The sequence below is a fragment of the Pelobates fuscus genome, chromosome 3 (genome assembly GCF_036172605.1).
Source record: "Pelobates fuscus isolate aPelFus1 chromosome 3, aPelFus1.pri, whole genome shotgun sequence".
NCBI classification, from domain to species: Eukaryota; Metazoa; Chordata; class Amphibia; order Anura; family Pelobatidae; genus Pelobates; species Pelobates fuscus.
In genome coordinates this window covers 70,331,337-70,348,803 of record NC_086319.1, presented here as the reverse complement: position 1 = coordinate 70,348,803, position 17,467 = coordinate 70,331,337, and the positions used below count along the sequence as shown (strand labels likewise).

General features: G+C 38.2%; 1 protein-coding gene across 1 annotated transcript in view; it reads left to right on the top strand.

The window, feature by feature from the left end:
• The window catches only part of CFAP54 (cilia and flagella associated protein 54), a 311,984-nt gene that overhangs the window by 143,938 nt on the left and 150,579 nt on the right, over window positions 1–17,467 (top strand). The window contains exon 31 of the mRNA XM_063446144.1: window positions 6,383–6,509. Coding sequence (XP_063302214.1) covers window positions 6,383–6,509 — 127 coding nt within the window. The remainder of the gene's footprint in view (window positions 1–6,382; window positions 6,510–17,467) is intronic.

Sequence of the window (17,467 nt, the reverse complement as noted above, 5' to 3'; positions counted from 1 at the left end):
ACCTTTATTGATTTATATGTCTAGTAATAATATCTAGAATATATAGCGGTTCAGTATAAAAAAAAAACAGATTCAAGATCCTTTCCAATATCTCATCAAATATTATGGCTGAATATCTGTTCACTCCTCAGAGAAGCTGACATACCCAATTGGGGGGTTTCAGACCGTATATCTGGATAGAATATAAATTTAATATATAATAATATATATGTGCAAATTTATTTTCACCATTTTTAAATGTGCAGAGGAGTACAATAGAGAGAAAATTATTACCAATCACGATGTCCACTGAGTACTTACTGTAATACAAAGAGAGGATATTTGGATATCATTTAACCCCTTAACCCCTTAAGGACACGTGACATGTCATGATTCCCTTTTATTCCAGAAGTTTGGTCCTTAAGGGGTTAAAGGGTTACTAAAGTGATTTGAAGTGGTCATGGTGCCTGGAGTCTGTATGTGCAGTCTTGTTTCCCATGAAACGCTGCACATACAGAGTTTTACCCCTCTGTTGCCGGAGGTGTAACCCCACCTCAGACAGCCACTAGAATTCCAGGCTGGTTAATATCAATTTTGGGCAAAGTTGACATCTGAAGCCAGCCCGTATGACATGTTGGTGCCAGACAGCCGATTGCAGTATGGCCCCTTTCTGCTCCCACCACTGTCATCCCATCAATTGGCCCTTGCTGACCTCCCTCCCCTATCCACTAATAAGAAGTGACGTCATAGGAGGAAGATCGGGCTGAGGAGAGTACTTGGCCTAGCACTGTAAAAAATGTATGTTTAAGCTCTTATTTATTTATTTTTGGGTGTGTAGGGGGGGACACAGTTTTTTGGTTGGAGTAACCCTTTAATATCTCAGTTTTTAAAAGATTACACAACTGACAAAGACAGGGCCGTCTTTACCGCGGGGCAAACGTGGCAGCTGCCCCGGGCCCAGTTGCTCCTGGGGGGCCCCAGAGCAGCTGCCCTGTGGGCCCCGCGATTTGCGCAGCCCCCATGTACCCGGCGGTGCGGCTGCACAGAGCCGCACTGGTCCGCCAACTAAGGAGGCCCCCCCGGGTGGCCCATGCACTAAGGGCCATCCGGTAAGCATGTGTAAGCAGTATGTCTGTGTGTATGTCAGTGTGTGTGTGTGTGTGTGTGTGTGTGTGTGTGTCAGCATGCCTGTCGGTGTGTATGTTAGTATGTCTGTGTGTGTCAGTATGTCTGTGTGTGTCAGAATGTCTGTGTGTGTGTCAATACATCTGTCAGTGTATGTGTCTGTGTGTGTTTCAGTATATCTGTCAGTGTATGTGTCTGTGTGTGTGTGTGTTTGTATGTATGTATGTGTGTGTGTCAGTATGTCTGAATGTATATAAGTATATATTTGTGTGTCAGTGTATGTGTGTCAGTATGTATCTGCGAATGTTTTATTATATCTGTCTGTGTGTGTATGTGTCAGAAAGTCTGTTAGTGTGATTGGGGGTTGGACGTAATTGGAGGGGGGAGGGGCAAGGCCTAAGGGGGGCCAAGAAAATGCTTTGCCCAGGGTCCTATTCATAATATAGACGGCCATGGACAAAGAGCAGGACTTGCAGTGCTGGAATTACCACCGTTACAGCTAGTGTGGCCGCACAGGGACTAGCAAGCGGGGATCGCCCACGTACTTAGCGCTGCCTGTTGAATATGTCTGATCAGGAAAAAAAAAATATACTGGCGCTTTTGACAGAACCTTGATATATCTAGTAGCCGCTGTATCACCAAATGTACCTTCCCATATACACAAATTACAAATACCAAAAAAAGAAAGGTGAAGCGCTACATACAATGCTCAAATATAGTCCACACTTTTAGGAGTATTCCCTTCCCAAAAGGTCGTGGGGTGGATGGAGTTTGGTACCCAAATGTTCTGAAAAACAAATTAAATCTTCATAGTGCAACTCTGTGTTTCCATGAATAGATTGTAAACTTATATATAGAACCACTCACATTTAGTTGAGCTTATAGCCAAGCTCAGGAGTACACGCTTTCAGGTCCGTAAAGGCGACCTTAACCCTTCTTCAGTACTTTTCTTCGGATGTGGCTAGAGCTCAAGCGAGAAAATATATAGTACAATATCGTCTATAACCAGTATTCAGTATAAAAAGAATATAGGGATTATACTCACAAGTCAAGAGCCAACTTATAGGCTCAATTGATGCACAATGTGTAGTTCAGGACTACACTCCTTTAAGAGCAGGAACCAGTAGCCCAGGTGATTTTTAACAAATATATTTATTTATTAAGCATTAAGATCTAAAAATGTAATGGCCAATTACAATATATAAGAACCAATATACTTAAACAGGTAAATAACATAAAATATCTATGTGTATAAATTCACTGGGCATAAAGGTGATACTAATTTGCAATTTCCCAGGACGCGTTTCGCCAACACAATGTCGGCTTCCTCAGCTAGGTGAAAAACTTTTGCACCTAGCTGAGGAAGCCGACATTGTGTTGGCGAAACGCGTCCTGGGAAATTGCAAATTAGTATCACCTTTATGCCCAGTGAATTTATATACATAGATATTTTATGTTATTTACCTGTTTAAGTATATTGGTTCTTATATATTGTAATTGGCCATTACATTTTTAGATCTTAATGCTTAATAAATAAATATATTTTTTAAAAATCACCTGGGCTACTAGTTCCTGCTCTTAAAGGAGTGTAGTCCTGAACTACACATTGTGCATCAATTGAGCCTATAAGTTGGCTCTTGACTTGTGAGTATAATCCCTATATTCTTTTTATACTGAATACTGGTTATAGACGATATTGTACTATATATTTTCTCGCTTGAGCTCTAGCCACATCCGAAGAAAAGTACTGAAGAAGGGTTAATGTCTGATCAGGAGCCTATTTGGGCACCGTGACCCTTTAACAGTGCCACCAGGCCCCTGTCAGACTATGGTGTTGAGAAGAAGTAAGTTCAGAGGAACATGCAGGCTAGCAGAAGTCAGAGAGGTGGGGAGAAGAAAGAAAAAAAGAGAGCGTGTGAACGTTATCTATTTGGTAATTCAGAGCCATTGCTCCATTAAACATACCTGGTTTCTTATAATTGCGTTTACATTAAAGGTAATTAAAGGGAGTGCAGAAAATATAATCAATATATTGACAGCAGGGTAAAGAGTGATCCTGTAAAAGTTTTAACGAACAGGAACACAAGTGCTTACATTTCTTTTAACCGATATAGCTTTCTGCTCTATTTCAATGTGTCCCCAGAGCCCCATCATCAGCGTTAAGCATTTCATGTAGTACTTTGCGAAAATTGTGTTACAGTATTTATGGCAACATCACTGGTCAAGGGATTCAGGAGGCAAGTGGTCACATATATAGTAAATTATCATCGGGCATTTTTATGTGGATCAATTCAGAGAATCCTGCAAGGAAAACAATTCCCTCACATGGTGCATTTAGATATTCAAAAAGGGTAATCTTTAGCTCTTTTAGCAATAGGATGAATAGAAGAGCTAGTCCCCAAATTCCCATCAGCCTCAGCCAGATCCCACTGGAACCCAGGAAAGCCACCCTCCTGCAGCCAAAATGCATGGGAAAAGGAGGGTAGCTAAAATATGGAAATTATGATGTGTGTGTTTGTATTTGTCAGTGAGTATACTTGTCAATGTATGTATATGTGTGTTTCATTGTTTATGTATATCTGTAGCAGTATGTGTGTGGCAGTGTATGTGTATATGTGCAAACATTCCAGCATTTAAACGCCAACACTACACACAAACACATGCCTGCAGTCAAATGTAAATACTACACATAAATACACCACTGGTTTCAATTGGCAATAGTACATACAAACAAACAACTGCATACATATGCCAAACACCTCTACTTGCACACACACATACTCCATACAAAAACATGGTTACATCCAAACACTCAAACACAGCTCTCAAATACAGCCCTGCAAGGATGGACAATTGGTAGATCCCCAACTGACAAAGTATCATAGAAGTTATAGAAAATATGGGGATGTAACTTTTAGACATCCTTGTGTTTTGCACCAGAGCCTTTTACCATTTTACACTGATTGTATCACCGATCTCTCCCCCCACTAGAGAAAGGTAAGTGACGATGGGGTGAAACACCACCATTATCTTCCTCTTGTCATGCCGTCTTTTTGTATAGGGATTTTTAAAATCTTTAAGGGACACTCCAGGCACCCTGACCACTTCTGCTCATTGGAGTGGTCTGGGTGCCAACTCCCACTACTCTTAACCCTGCAAGTGTAATTATTGCAGTTTTTTATAAACTGCAATAATTACATTGCAGGGTTAACTCCACCTCTAGTTGCTGTCTAGTAGACAGCCACTAAAGGGCACTTCCTTGTCCACAGCACAGAAAACCTTTGAGCGTTGCTGGACGTCCTCACATCAGCGTCGCTCATTTCCCCACCGGCCGACGTAATGGAGCGGCGGCGGAGGGAGAAGAAGCAACGTGGCACATCGTCACTGCCTCTTGTAAGTAACTGAAGGGGTTTTCACCCCTTCAGCAACCGGGGATTGAGGGTTGGGAGGCAGAGGGGACCTGCAGTGCCAGGAAAACAGATTGTTTTCCTGGCACTGGAGTTTACCTTTAATATCTATGGGAAAATAATAAATAGTCACATTTGAAAAATACATATAAAACACAATTTCTAATCACTGCATGAAATAGAAAGACAGTTTGTTACCTGACGAAGTTACCTGACAGTCAAGTTACAACTTCCTCACTGAAATATTAGTCTTATAGTGGTAAACTCTTCTCTGAGCATTGAATCACTTTCCACTATGATTAAGGGTTAACAAAAGCTTCTAGGGAGATGTACTTACCTCTTAGCTACACCTATAATTAAAACCCTGTCAGTTTAAGACATTAGCCATAATAGAGTTGATTAAAGGACCACTATAGTGCCAGGAAAACAAACTCGTTTTCCTGGCACTATAGTGCTCTGAGGGTGCCCCCACGCTCATGGCCCCCCTCCCACCGGGTTGAAGTTGGAGGAAGGGGTTAAACACTTACCTTTCTCCAGCGCCGGGTTCCCTCTGCGCTGGGGACTCTTCTCCTCCTTTGGACGTCATTGGCTGAATGCGCATGCACGGCAAGAGCCATGCACGCATTCAGTCAGTCCATAGGAAAGCATTTCTCAATGCTTTCCTATGGACGCTGGCATCTTCTCACTGTAAAAATCACAGTGAGAAGCGTGGAAGCGCCTCTAGCAGCTGTAAATGACAGCCACTAGAGGCTGGATTAACCCATATGTAAACATAGCAGTTTCTCTGAAACTTCTATGTTTACAGCAGTCAGGGTTAACCCTAGAGGGACCTGGCACCCAGACCACTTTATTGAGCTGAAGTGGTCTGGGTGCCTATAGTGGTCCTTTAACTAAACACTGATTTGTAATACATTGAAAACTCTTTTTAAATATTTCGGATACAATTACTATTGCCGGGTTGGTAAATTGTTAAACATCAGCTGTTGTTGGCTAAATTTTGCAATTCAGTTTTCCACTTACTGTCAGTCACTAGTTTATTGAATAAACTCGCTATATTTTGACAGGCATTTCTCTCTTGTACTTGATAATAATATGTCTATTGAGTTTTCCTTCTATCAACATTCCCCACAATTACTGAGGTTACCGTATAAGTTAATTGATGCCGGTATCTCAATATTTGTCTTCCCTTGTGCATATATTTACTTTATATATTTTACATGTATTTATTTAAACTCTAGTTCATAATTATTCATTAGTATAAACTGCTGTTTGTTTTGAAGATTTTCATCTGACTCAAATAGTTTACTAATCTTTTGAATACCATTATTTACAAGTGAAGTCGTCTATACAGCAAGTACTGCACAAAAATATCAGGACAATTCAGGGTATTAGTTAGCTTGATTGGCCAAAAGATGTCACTCTTGCCTAGTTTATGTTTAAATATACGGTTTGAATTGGTGTGGGCTTGCTTCAACAACTTTAGATTGATGCTAGTGTCATTTAAACCCAATGCTGGCTATTTATCAGTGACCCTGATTGGTAATGTTGTAGGTACATTAGTGATGGAATTGGCAATTTTCTTCTGATGTGTCTTGGAAAGGCAGCTAAATTTTCTGTATGGATTTTAAGATATATATTTCAACTTTATCAAGGCCATCATAACCTATTTAAATTGTGTGTGGGAGATTCTCTTTAATAGATTTTTCTGGCTGTAAACTGGGCTACATTGGGTACTGTTTTAAGTGTTATCTATCGTTAAGATTAAGCTGAAAAAGCAATTAGCAATATGTTATCGCATGCCCATTCCACATTTTGTACAGATATTGAGATATTGAGAACATAATACATTACATCTTCTAATTTTGATACAGTTCTGAAATTCAGGAAGAAGTCTCGTTTCTTGGAGTTTTTTGTACAGCTTTTGCAGCGAGAAGTATATGAAGAAAAGTTTGCTCGAGTGGTGGAATGGAGTGGTCCTGTGCTGGATTTTCTGAAAAGGTATCGTCTGGTGGTTGTAAACATGAAAACGTGTTTCATAAATTATGATGTTCTACCTAATCTGGTCACAGTCCATGACAATTGGTAGCATCATGGAATTACGCAGACAAATTAAACTGACCATATAAAAAATTCTTACTCTTCAATCCTTTATATCGCTAAAGAACATCAAAGACGGAACGCATGAATTATGGTTCAAACAGGTAGCAAACCATTCTTACAACATACAGGGTAATCACCTCAATGTGTTAATACTGATTATACTTCCTAACGTGGACACAATCCAGGAAGCAGCAATTTATAGAATGATGTTTGTGGTAACGGAGAGGACAATTAATTTATCAGCTTGTTTTTGTGGGATAAACAAGGTACTTGTGTTTGCTACCTTCTGTAGTAGCACGTTAAAGGACCACTATAAAGCCAGGAAAACATACTCGTTTTCCTGGCACTATAGTGCCCTGAGGGTGCCCCCGCCAGGCTGGATGGAGAGGAAGGGGTTAAACACTTACCTTTCTCCAGCGCCGGGCTCCCTCGGTGCTGGAGAATTTCCTCCCTCTTCTTCCGTCATCGGCTGAATGCGCATGCGCGGCAAGAGCCACGTGCACATTCAGCCAGTCTCATAGGAAAGCATTTTGAATGCTTTCTTTTGGACGCTGGCGTCTTCTCACTGTGAATATCACAGGCGGAAGCGCCTCTAGCGGCTGTCAATGAGACAGCCATTAGAGGCTGGATTAACCCATAGGTAAACATAGCAGTTTCTCTGAAACTGCTATGTGTGGCGGAACCAGCCTCGCCACTGGGCATTGGAGAAGACTGATTGCCAGCCTCCTGCCCTGTGACTATGGCCCCGTGTTGAAATGCTTGATTTTCCCCTGCAAAGACCCGAAAGCCGGGTCATTCTGTACTTTCCCTATGTGAGCAGTGTTACCCCAGATAGCTATGCCATGGAGCCCATTCGTATAATGAAAGACTATGTGAAAGACCACTTCATTGAGCTGAAGTGGTCTGGGTGCCTATAGTGGTCCTTTAACTAAACACTGATTTGTAATACATTGAAAACTCTTTTTAAATATTTCGGATATAATTACTATTGCCGGGTTGGTAAATTGTTCAACATCAGCTGTTGTTGCCTGAAGTGGTCTGGGTGCCTATAGTGGTCCTTTAATTCCGATTCCTCTTTGCCAGCAATTATAATATTCTTTTATTCCTACTGTACATATCCATATGTAACCCAACATGCCAGTCCTTATGAACATATATCGAAAATCCTTTGCTCTGCAAGTTATAGTAATAAAAATCTATATGACCAACGTTTAAAATGATGGGAAAGTCTCCTGTCTAGGATTTGTAGTGTAAAAGTCATAAGGGATTGTATACACCATAAACCAAGTACAATGAGATTTGGTTTAGTTTTCAGAATTTGTGGAGAGCTGCCTTGGATGACAAAAGAACACTTCCTATTGATCCCAAGGTGACTGTAGTTCAGTTTCTATTGAGAGTTCTAGGGCTTCCAGGAACTATTTCTTTTATAATGTTCACACTTTTATAAAGTCAATATCCCTGTCTTCAGAACGCTGTGTTTATGTATTCTCTTAAAAAAGCATTTCCACATCTCTCTGCTATTCTTGCAGCTTCCTCATTTCAAGCAATTTGCTACTAAAACAGTTAAACGACAATACATTGCAATGAAAATATGTAGCTTTACCAGGGGTTGATTGTACTGGAGAGTTCCTAATTTAAGAAGTCTTCCATTATGAACATTAAATACATGGCAAATCCACAGAAACATGCTTATAAAATTAAGTTCTTTAATGGTTTTGTCTTAAATGAACACTATTGTGTCAGGAATACAGACATGTACTCCTGACCCTATAGGTTTAAATAGCCGCTTAGCACCCGGCACCCCTTCACCTCCGGTTAAAAAGGCGATTTAACTTATCTTTTTCCAGCACCGCTTGGGTCCGGTAGCAGCTGGCTTTGTCCACACTCTGCCCCCTTGGCTGAGATCATCAAACTGGAAGTTTTTCACTGATATGGATCCCTTGGGGTTTGCTGACCCATGCTCAGTAGCACCCTGTGTTGAAAATTTGTGACTGAGTGCAACCCTTCCTTTTTTTCTAATATCCAAACCAGTGGCATTTTACTACAATCACTGGGATGTTGATCTTGCAGCTGCTATCGTGATGCTATTGTGCATTCGTTTTCTCCTTCTTAGGACACTCAGTATTTTCCACAATTTTTAATTGTCCATAAATGCTGCGGATGCAGACTGCTCATCTAACACTTCTTTTGCCCGTTCACCAACTTTCTCAAATTAAAGTCAAATACCAATCCAGGGTTAGTAGCCAGTCAATAACATTTTCTGACTTAAGATAGTATCGATCAACAGTTATCAAAGTGATAACAATCCATATCACAAACCATTTTACTGCAGGTCGTAAAAGTCATAAAAAGTCTAATATCCGGACCTAACTTTTGATTTAGCTTTTAGTCTTGCGATGTAAAGCTTGGTAGAGTGATATCGCAAGGTTAGCAACCAAGATCTGCTGACTTTTCTACTACACAACAGGTTAAAGGCTACAGAGAGCCAAGTGCATTAATGGTGCTAATAGGTAACAGGTGTGCCATTGACCTGCTAAGTTCCACACGGACATGGACATTTCAGATATTGTGTACTTGTTATGTTTTTGATTTTGCTGTGTTATATTGTAGTTACATTGCTTATTTATTCGTTAATTAGTATAACTGATTAACAAGGTGTTACTAATTAACATTGCTTGTACACTTCATCATGTCAATGGATGAAATCTCCCACAGCTACTCTGTAGGGTCGGACAGATCGGAATGATCAGACTTGGTTACCTTGGACTGAGTTTCTTTTCCGCTCTTCTTCTACATATGGTTTACACGTTTTAATCGTTTTCTGACCACTGTAGATGGCCTTACATGGTCTACTGTCTCCTGTCTTTCTTCGTTCCCTCACCCCCTCCCCATTCCCACCTTTTTAAGATAATTTTTCTTTCCAAACAATGCTCCTATGTTTTAGGTTTATTGTTTACGTGATAATTTTAACTTTTTATTTATTAAAGTGTTCTTGATGATGATTGCTAATAAACTTCAATAACAGGTATTTTCTTATAAAACTGATCAAGATCATGTCTTTATTTGCTCTATTTTTCTTTCATGTATTTACACAATTTGAAAATAGAGATAGTCAAAACTAATTAATTCATTAATGCATTCTAGTGGGTGTAAAACAGAAAAAAAAATCAGTTTCTCCTTCTCCAATGCAATGTGTGCCTTGGCTGTGCCAGGACTGAACTGGGTAGCGAGGTCTATTGCTAAATATACATTTGGAAGAAAATCGAGCTTCGTATGAAAATAGGTTCACACGAATTGTAGATGAACTCCCATGTGTCATTCAATATTGACAAAGATGGTCCTCTGTAAGTCATTTCTTCAGTAGGCTGTTCTACTAGAAGATAGACATGTGAAAATAATGAGACAGTTAATACAAATGTAACATTGCAATGCTTACAGATGTCAGTGGGCACACATCAGAGATTTGTCCTATTTACTAAAATTCCTCAGAATACTCTCTGTAAGATATATGAATATTGAGGATTGGGTTAATGACTGAGGTTCCAGAAATCTTTGGATTCTCAGGTCAGTTAGAGGATACTTGGTTATTAGCACTGACAAAGGTTCTGTGCATCCTTTGGTTTCATTTAAAGAAAACTCAGTTTGTATTCTCTCCATTGGCACTTAAATGTGTTTGTAGGATTGAGGGTGTATGAGTTGTCATTCATATTTTTATCTTTGGACAAGGTGTTAGGTCCAGTTACACTTCGACAAACGTGGAATGAGTGTTCTAGCAGGTCAGGTATACACAGTTCAGTAAACCTGTCATATCATTTTATTTCATTACTTAAAGGGACATTATAGACATCAAAACAACTTTAGCTTAATGGGACACTATAGTCACCAGAGGCAATGCTGGATTTACATGTCAGGTGCCCGTAGTCACAAAATTCTAAAGCGCCCCCTGCCCCTCTCCCAATAAGGCAGATAAAGTATAATGAATTTATTAACTGGACATTGCAGGGGTAAAAACATCTAATTAACAAAACATATTTATATTTTTGACAACTGCATGTGTCTACATGTCTGTATATGCATTTTTCTGCTCTGCTTGTAATGTATTGCGTTAAAACCTGTGAGTATAGTGAGTGTATGCGGCTGTGTAAATGTTAGAAGTGGTTATGGTAAAGGGGTGGGTTTCAGGTTACAGCGAGATTAATGTCAGAGTTAGAATACATAGAGTTTAATGAAGATTAACAGCTTGCGATGAGTTCAAGTTGTAGTATAAAGGCTGTTTAGGATTGTTGGGTTACATTTAGTATTGTTGTACATGAAGTGTATAGTTTTTAAGAGGCGTTAAACATAGGGTTAATAATTAAAGAATGACGTGTTCCTCTTTCCCTTATTTGTTTCCCTCCTCTCTCCTCCCTTCAATTAAATGGTCTGCTCTACTGTCCCCATCCTTCACACATTTGTTCTCCGAATTTTCCACTACTTATCCCCCTTTGCTCACTTGTTCTCCTGGAACAGCAGGTAGTTGGAGGTACAGGAGGTCACACAGGCTTGAGACGCTGACATCATCTCCATGCGCTCTCCTGTAATTTGTCCAACTGCCTGCCAGGAATAGAAGATCTGTCACCGCGAGTGGCGAGTGAGAAGGGGAAAGGGCAATTCTCCTTCTCTCCCGAGCACTCCTACTGTTCCACCAGTGATTCAGGATTCCAGCAGTGGCGGCCCGGCCTTATGGAAAATCTGGCTCTGCACGGGAGTCAAGAGAGTTTGTAGTTAAATGGGCAAGAGGAGGTAAGAAGAGGTATTGTTAGGGTCACAGCCTATTAAACTAAAGTCAGTCGAGTGTTTGATTATAAAAGGGAGCATTGTCTGAGGCTGGAGTCTGGTATACAGAAGGCCAGGGAACATCAGTTAATTCAGAAACAAGGATACAAAACTAGAATGCTCAACTCCAGAAGTTAAGAACCTTTAACTAATAGAAAAAATACAAACAGCTGTCCACCCAGTACAACTCTCATGTCAAGTGCCAAGATTTACTTGTGCCTTCAGATTACGCCACTAAATGAGACATAACATTCATTCAACTGGCGATCTCCATAACTTTTTCTAATATAATCTTTTTTTTTTTTTTAAGTCTAACATATACGCTCTATATAAAAATTTTTAATGATCTTATAGCATTTCTTTCCTCATCTTCTTTACTGAAACTGTGCGATAAAAATAATTGTTGGCTGCTAGGCAGACTGTCCAATTTAACAAGATGTTTGTGGGGCTAGTTTACACACTAATTAACTAATGCATGTTTTTATAGCTTGTTCAATTATTTTATTCTTTATGCTTTGATGTATATAACAGGCAGTACTAAAGATCTGGATAATGAATACTACTTGATTAGCAAAGCTGTCCTATATTAAAATAGAGCAAGCATATTCAACAGTGATTGCCTTCTCTCAAGCAATACGATTGGTTGTCAAATACAAGCAACAAGTGTCTGTTCTTTCCCAGCATGCAATGTCAAGCACATTTGCTGAAGTAGAGACAACACTTATAACTCATTATAAACCGCTAGATAAACATCTTGTAAACTTTAAGAATTGTGATATGCTGTGCTTACTTACATTATTACATACCTCCCAAGTGTCCCTATTTAGGAGGGATAGTCCCTATTTTGGGTCCAAATCTGTCACTCTTTTCTATTCTAATATCATACTTTTCTAGGAGCTCCATATGGTTGATGTGTCTGAACGTAGAATAGAGTTCCACAGCAATAACATACATATGTGACTTTAACTACAATACACCTGTAGAAAGTTACACAATAGATAATAGTTAGAGGTCTATTGTTGGTACCAATTAAAACAGTTGCTATTATCACCCTTTGTTAGGTCACTCCTCACAACACAAATAAAGTGAAAATAGAACATAATATACTAATGGGTGAGAGCACACAAATAATACGTTTACTGCACTAGGGTCTGCCTCTTAATTTACTTTTCAGGCTAAACGTCTATGCCAGTTCGTGGTAACATTACATTTATTTATCTGTGTGCTCGCACCCATTGTTTTTTTTTTTATAATTTCTAGAAAGTAGTCTGTGTAGATAAGATACATTGTGTGTTCACTAAACTGCAATTGAATTGCAGAAATTAATATTAGCAGGTCACTTACAAATTCTGTTGAGACGTATGGAATACATTCCAATTACAATTCTACACATGCCTTTTGGATACCAAATTAGCCAAATTGGAAATATACTACAGTTTGAGAGTATTCTTATCTATAGTTTTAAATATGATATTTAGCACATTTTTGTTTTTGTTTGTTTCCAGCCAAGGCTGGAGAATGGTTACATTGGATGATAGTCAATCTCAAGAAGATTATTGACTGATCCTTTCTAAGGGGTTTGCTTGTGGATAATTTGTCACCAATTGCAATTGATAATTGAATTATTATATAACTATAGATTTTGTATTTGACCAAAGTTAGCTAAACTGTTAGAGAATACATAGATGCATAGAAACATAGCATGTGACGGCAGATAAGAACCATTCGGCCCATCTAGTCTGCCCAATTTTTTAAATACTTTCATTAGTCCCTAGCCTTATCTTATAGCTAGGAAAGCCTTATGCCTATCACACGCATGCTTAAACTCCTTTACTGTGTTAACCTCTACCACTTCAGCTGGAATGCTATTCCATGCATCCACTACCCTCTCCGTAAAGTAATACTTCCTGATATTATTTTTAAACATTTGCCCCTTTAATTTAAGACTATGTCCTCTTGTTGTGGTAGTTTTTCTTCTTTTAAATATCGTCTCCTCCTTTACTGTGTTTCCCTTTATGTATTTAAATGTTTCTATCATATCCCCCCTGTCTCGTCTTTACTCCAAGCTATACATGTTAAGATCCTTTAACCTTTCCTGGTAAGTTTTATCCTGCAATCCATGAACCAGTTTAGTAGCCCTTGTCTAAACTCTCTCTAAAGTATCAATATCCTTCCGGAGAAATACTACTTTTTGATATGTAATTTCTTATAAAGATTTTCAACTTCTAGGATTTTGTAAGAATAAAAGTTAAGTTTTAGATAACACCACATTATCTTGACTTTTAATTCAACAATTGATCTAAAAATATTAAATCAAGGTCCATGGTTGGTTTTGTTTCTGTGTTTTCCTTTTGATTATCAAACAATAAAGGACTGTATAAAAATAGAGCTTAAATTACAATATTCTCCTTTTTTAATTAGATTAAACAAATTGTGATAATTTGTAATTCCAGAGAGATACCACCCAGTGTCCTCGGTTAATTTTAGCTTTGTATCCTATTACCGAATGACACGTCTAGCTATTTTACAAAGAAAGAACACATTTCTCTACTGTGCAGGAAAGTTTAGAGGACGCTTAGTGTATGTTTATCAAAAAGCTGTAACAAGCTCCATCTGTGTCGAAATTCACAGAAGGGATATTAACAAACGAATGAAACAAAGTGAGAACGCTACTGTATCCCATTACAGGGCAGTGAGATGATTAAGTAATAGGTTCAAAAGTGATATTCAAATAATTGACCACTTACTGTGTTTAGATTAGGACATATTTCACTGCTTTGTAAAATTATTTTATAATAGGATTATTAGATAATGACTGAATACATGTCAGTCTGTGAATTTATGTAGCTCACAAACAGACAAAACATTTCTTGTCTGCACTCAAAGTATGGAAGGGAATTATGCATAAAGGCAAATAGTTGGAGGAAAAATATAATAAAGAGAAATGGGTTAAATGTACACTATAGTTACCAAAACAACTTCAGCTTAATGAAGCCGTTTTTGTGTATAGATCATGCCTCTTAAGTTTCACTACTCAATTCTCTGCCATTTAGAAGTTAAATCACTTTGTTTCTGTTTATGCAGCCCTAGCCACACCTCCCCTGGCTGACACTGACACAGCCTGCATAAAAACAAAATGGTTTCATTTTCAATCAGATGTAACTTACCTTGACAGTTTGTATCTCCAGCTCTGTAACTTGAACTTTAATTGCATAAAGGAAGCTCCTGCAGGGTCTATCAAGCTATTAACAGAGCAGGATAGAAGGAATCGAAATTAAACAGAATTTGCAATAAAGGAAGTGTAAACATTAGATGACTCTTTACAGGTAGTGTTAAGGAAGGCTATGTAAGTCACGTACAGGAAGGTGTGACTAAGGCTGCATAAACAAAGTGATTAAACCCCTAAATGGCATCGGATTGAGCAGTGAGACTGCAGGGACATGATCTATACACATAAACTGCTTCATTAAGCTACACTTGTTTTGGTGACTATAGTGTCCCTTTAGTACTTTGGCCAGAGTCCCTTCTTGAATATTTTCCAGAGTGATGGAAAGTCCTTAGTTGCTGTGATCCCCAATGGGGATTGACATGCATTAGTTGTCTTCTTGAATAGCTTTACTCCTATCAAAGCTGTTTTTAATGTTAATGTGACCCAGGGCGAGACTCTGCCCTGTGCCTTTGTAGCTTACATCTTCCCCTTGTCTCATTTAACACTTCTCCTTCCTAAACCTTCATCTTAGAACCCATTTTAGACACATATACAGAGACATGCAATTCTAGATAGAATGAAACAAATGGCTACATAGACAGAGAGAGAGAGAGAAGTAGAAGTATATAAGATAACAAATCAATAAATATATGGGGCTGTCCAGGTGAAAAATGGACAGCCATGCAGATAAATATACAATAAACAGACAGAACAACAGGCAGGCAGTGGTTATATAGACATACATATATTGTCATAGAGATAAACAGACAGACAAGATGAGTATATAGATAGCCAGCCAGGAAGGTAATTAGATACATAAACCTATAAGGCACAAGTAGATTGACATAATACGGAGTGGAAATAAACAGAAGGCTCACTAGTTAACTGATATGTACCAAACAGGTTAGCCTATTGCTTCCTTTTTCTGCTACATTTGCTATGACAAAGTGTTGCTTGCTCTGACCTGTGACACATGTATCAGTGAATTATGAAAGCCCTTCATGGGTTTAAAGGGTTACTCTAAGTACCATGACCACTTCAGTGATTTGAAGTAGTCATTGTGCCTGGAGTCTGTATGGGCGGCATTTTGCATAGAAACACTGCACATACAGAGTATACCTGGAGGTATTACTCTACCTCTGTGAGCGTCATTGGGGTGTCATCAGCCAATGCCAGGCTGCCTAATGTCTATACTGTGCAACTTTTGTTGCATAGAATATCAGTTATTAAATGAGAGCAGTGAGCTGATGCTCTCAGTCGGTGAATTGCGCCGGCTGCAACTTCGAGCGTCTGCAGCTCTGCAAGAGCCAGAAGCGCATCGCCAGGGCACCAAAACCACTCAAATAAGCTGAAGTTGTTTTGGTGCCTATCGCACCCCTTTAAATGTTTAGTTTACTACAATCAATTGTTTAGTTAACAAACCTGTGTGTGTACCTGAGAGGTACCTTATATTGTAATTCATATATTTAAGTGTTGAACACAAGTTGGTTAAAAGTTGAGATTTCCCATCTTCCATTTTAGCGTTCTTCTAAAAAGTTCTAACCTCGATTTCATATTTTCAGATAAGCTGTCCAAATTATTTATTAGTTTTGGATAAACTATTAGAATGATTTGACATAATATTTTTTTGATACATATTTTTTATTTATGATATATTTTTTGATATTTTAATTATTTGAATGTGGATTTTTTTTTTTAAAGTTTATCCAAAATATTAATTCATTTCAAAAGCATATCTAAAAATATTAAATCAAAGCCTTAATAGTTAATTTCTCTATCACATCGCTTGTTAGGTACCAAGTCTCAGGAGCTAGCTCTACTGTTTGCATAGTGTCTGCGTTCGTATTGTTTAGTTGCTGTATTCTACATGCTATTGTCATATCCTGCTGTACCATTTGCATATATTAAGTTGACATATACAATTTCCTGGAAAAATTACTTTAAATTGACTTGTGCGATTTCCATTTATTTACTTATGTGCATGGATAACTCGCATGTCTATAGTTTAATATAAATGTCCATGTTTAATTTTCTGTGTTCATTTTCCATTTATCTACATTTTCCCCAATTAAATTGCTTGCTTGTAGCACTGGTTCTATTTCTGCACAGCCTATAATAAAATTCTGCTTAAAAGTTTAAATTGTACATACATAGACAGGGCTGAAGAGACTTGATAAGTGCTATATAAAATATTAATGAGTTGATCACAGCAGACTTTTTTTTGAAGAACATTTTGTTTTTACTATATTATTTTATTTCCATTTATTACTAGATGGTGTCTTTAATAATACATGCATATATTATATTGAAAGAAATATGAAAACACAACCATGTTCAAATAAGGAATCCCATTGCTATATTGTTCAAAATTAATTAGAAGGTAGCCTTAATATATTTCTTAATATATTTTGTATAACCACATGGGTTTTCGGTTTCCTACATAAAGTAATCACGTAAAAAATAATAATCAAGTACCTATGTAATCCATACATTATCCATACATTATCCATACATTTGTGCACATTCTAGGATTGAAGGATGGTTTGCAAAGTTTAACTGGGGATGGTGCGGCGGCCAGTGTATTCAGAAGCCAGATGTGCCACATCAACTATTCATTTGCTCACTAAGTGGCCAATAAACTGCTATCACGAAAAAAAATATATCATGTTTCTGCGACTGAACCCCATTCAGATTGTCATGTAGATAAACCAAGAAATAAGAATGTAAATAGCAGAAAGTAAAGATGGATTGGTCCTACCATCCAACGAAGATCTGATTTTTTTTTTTTAAATTTTACTTGTGTGCGCCAAATAATGTTCGTGTTTTATTCAGT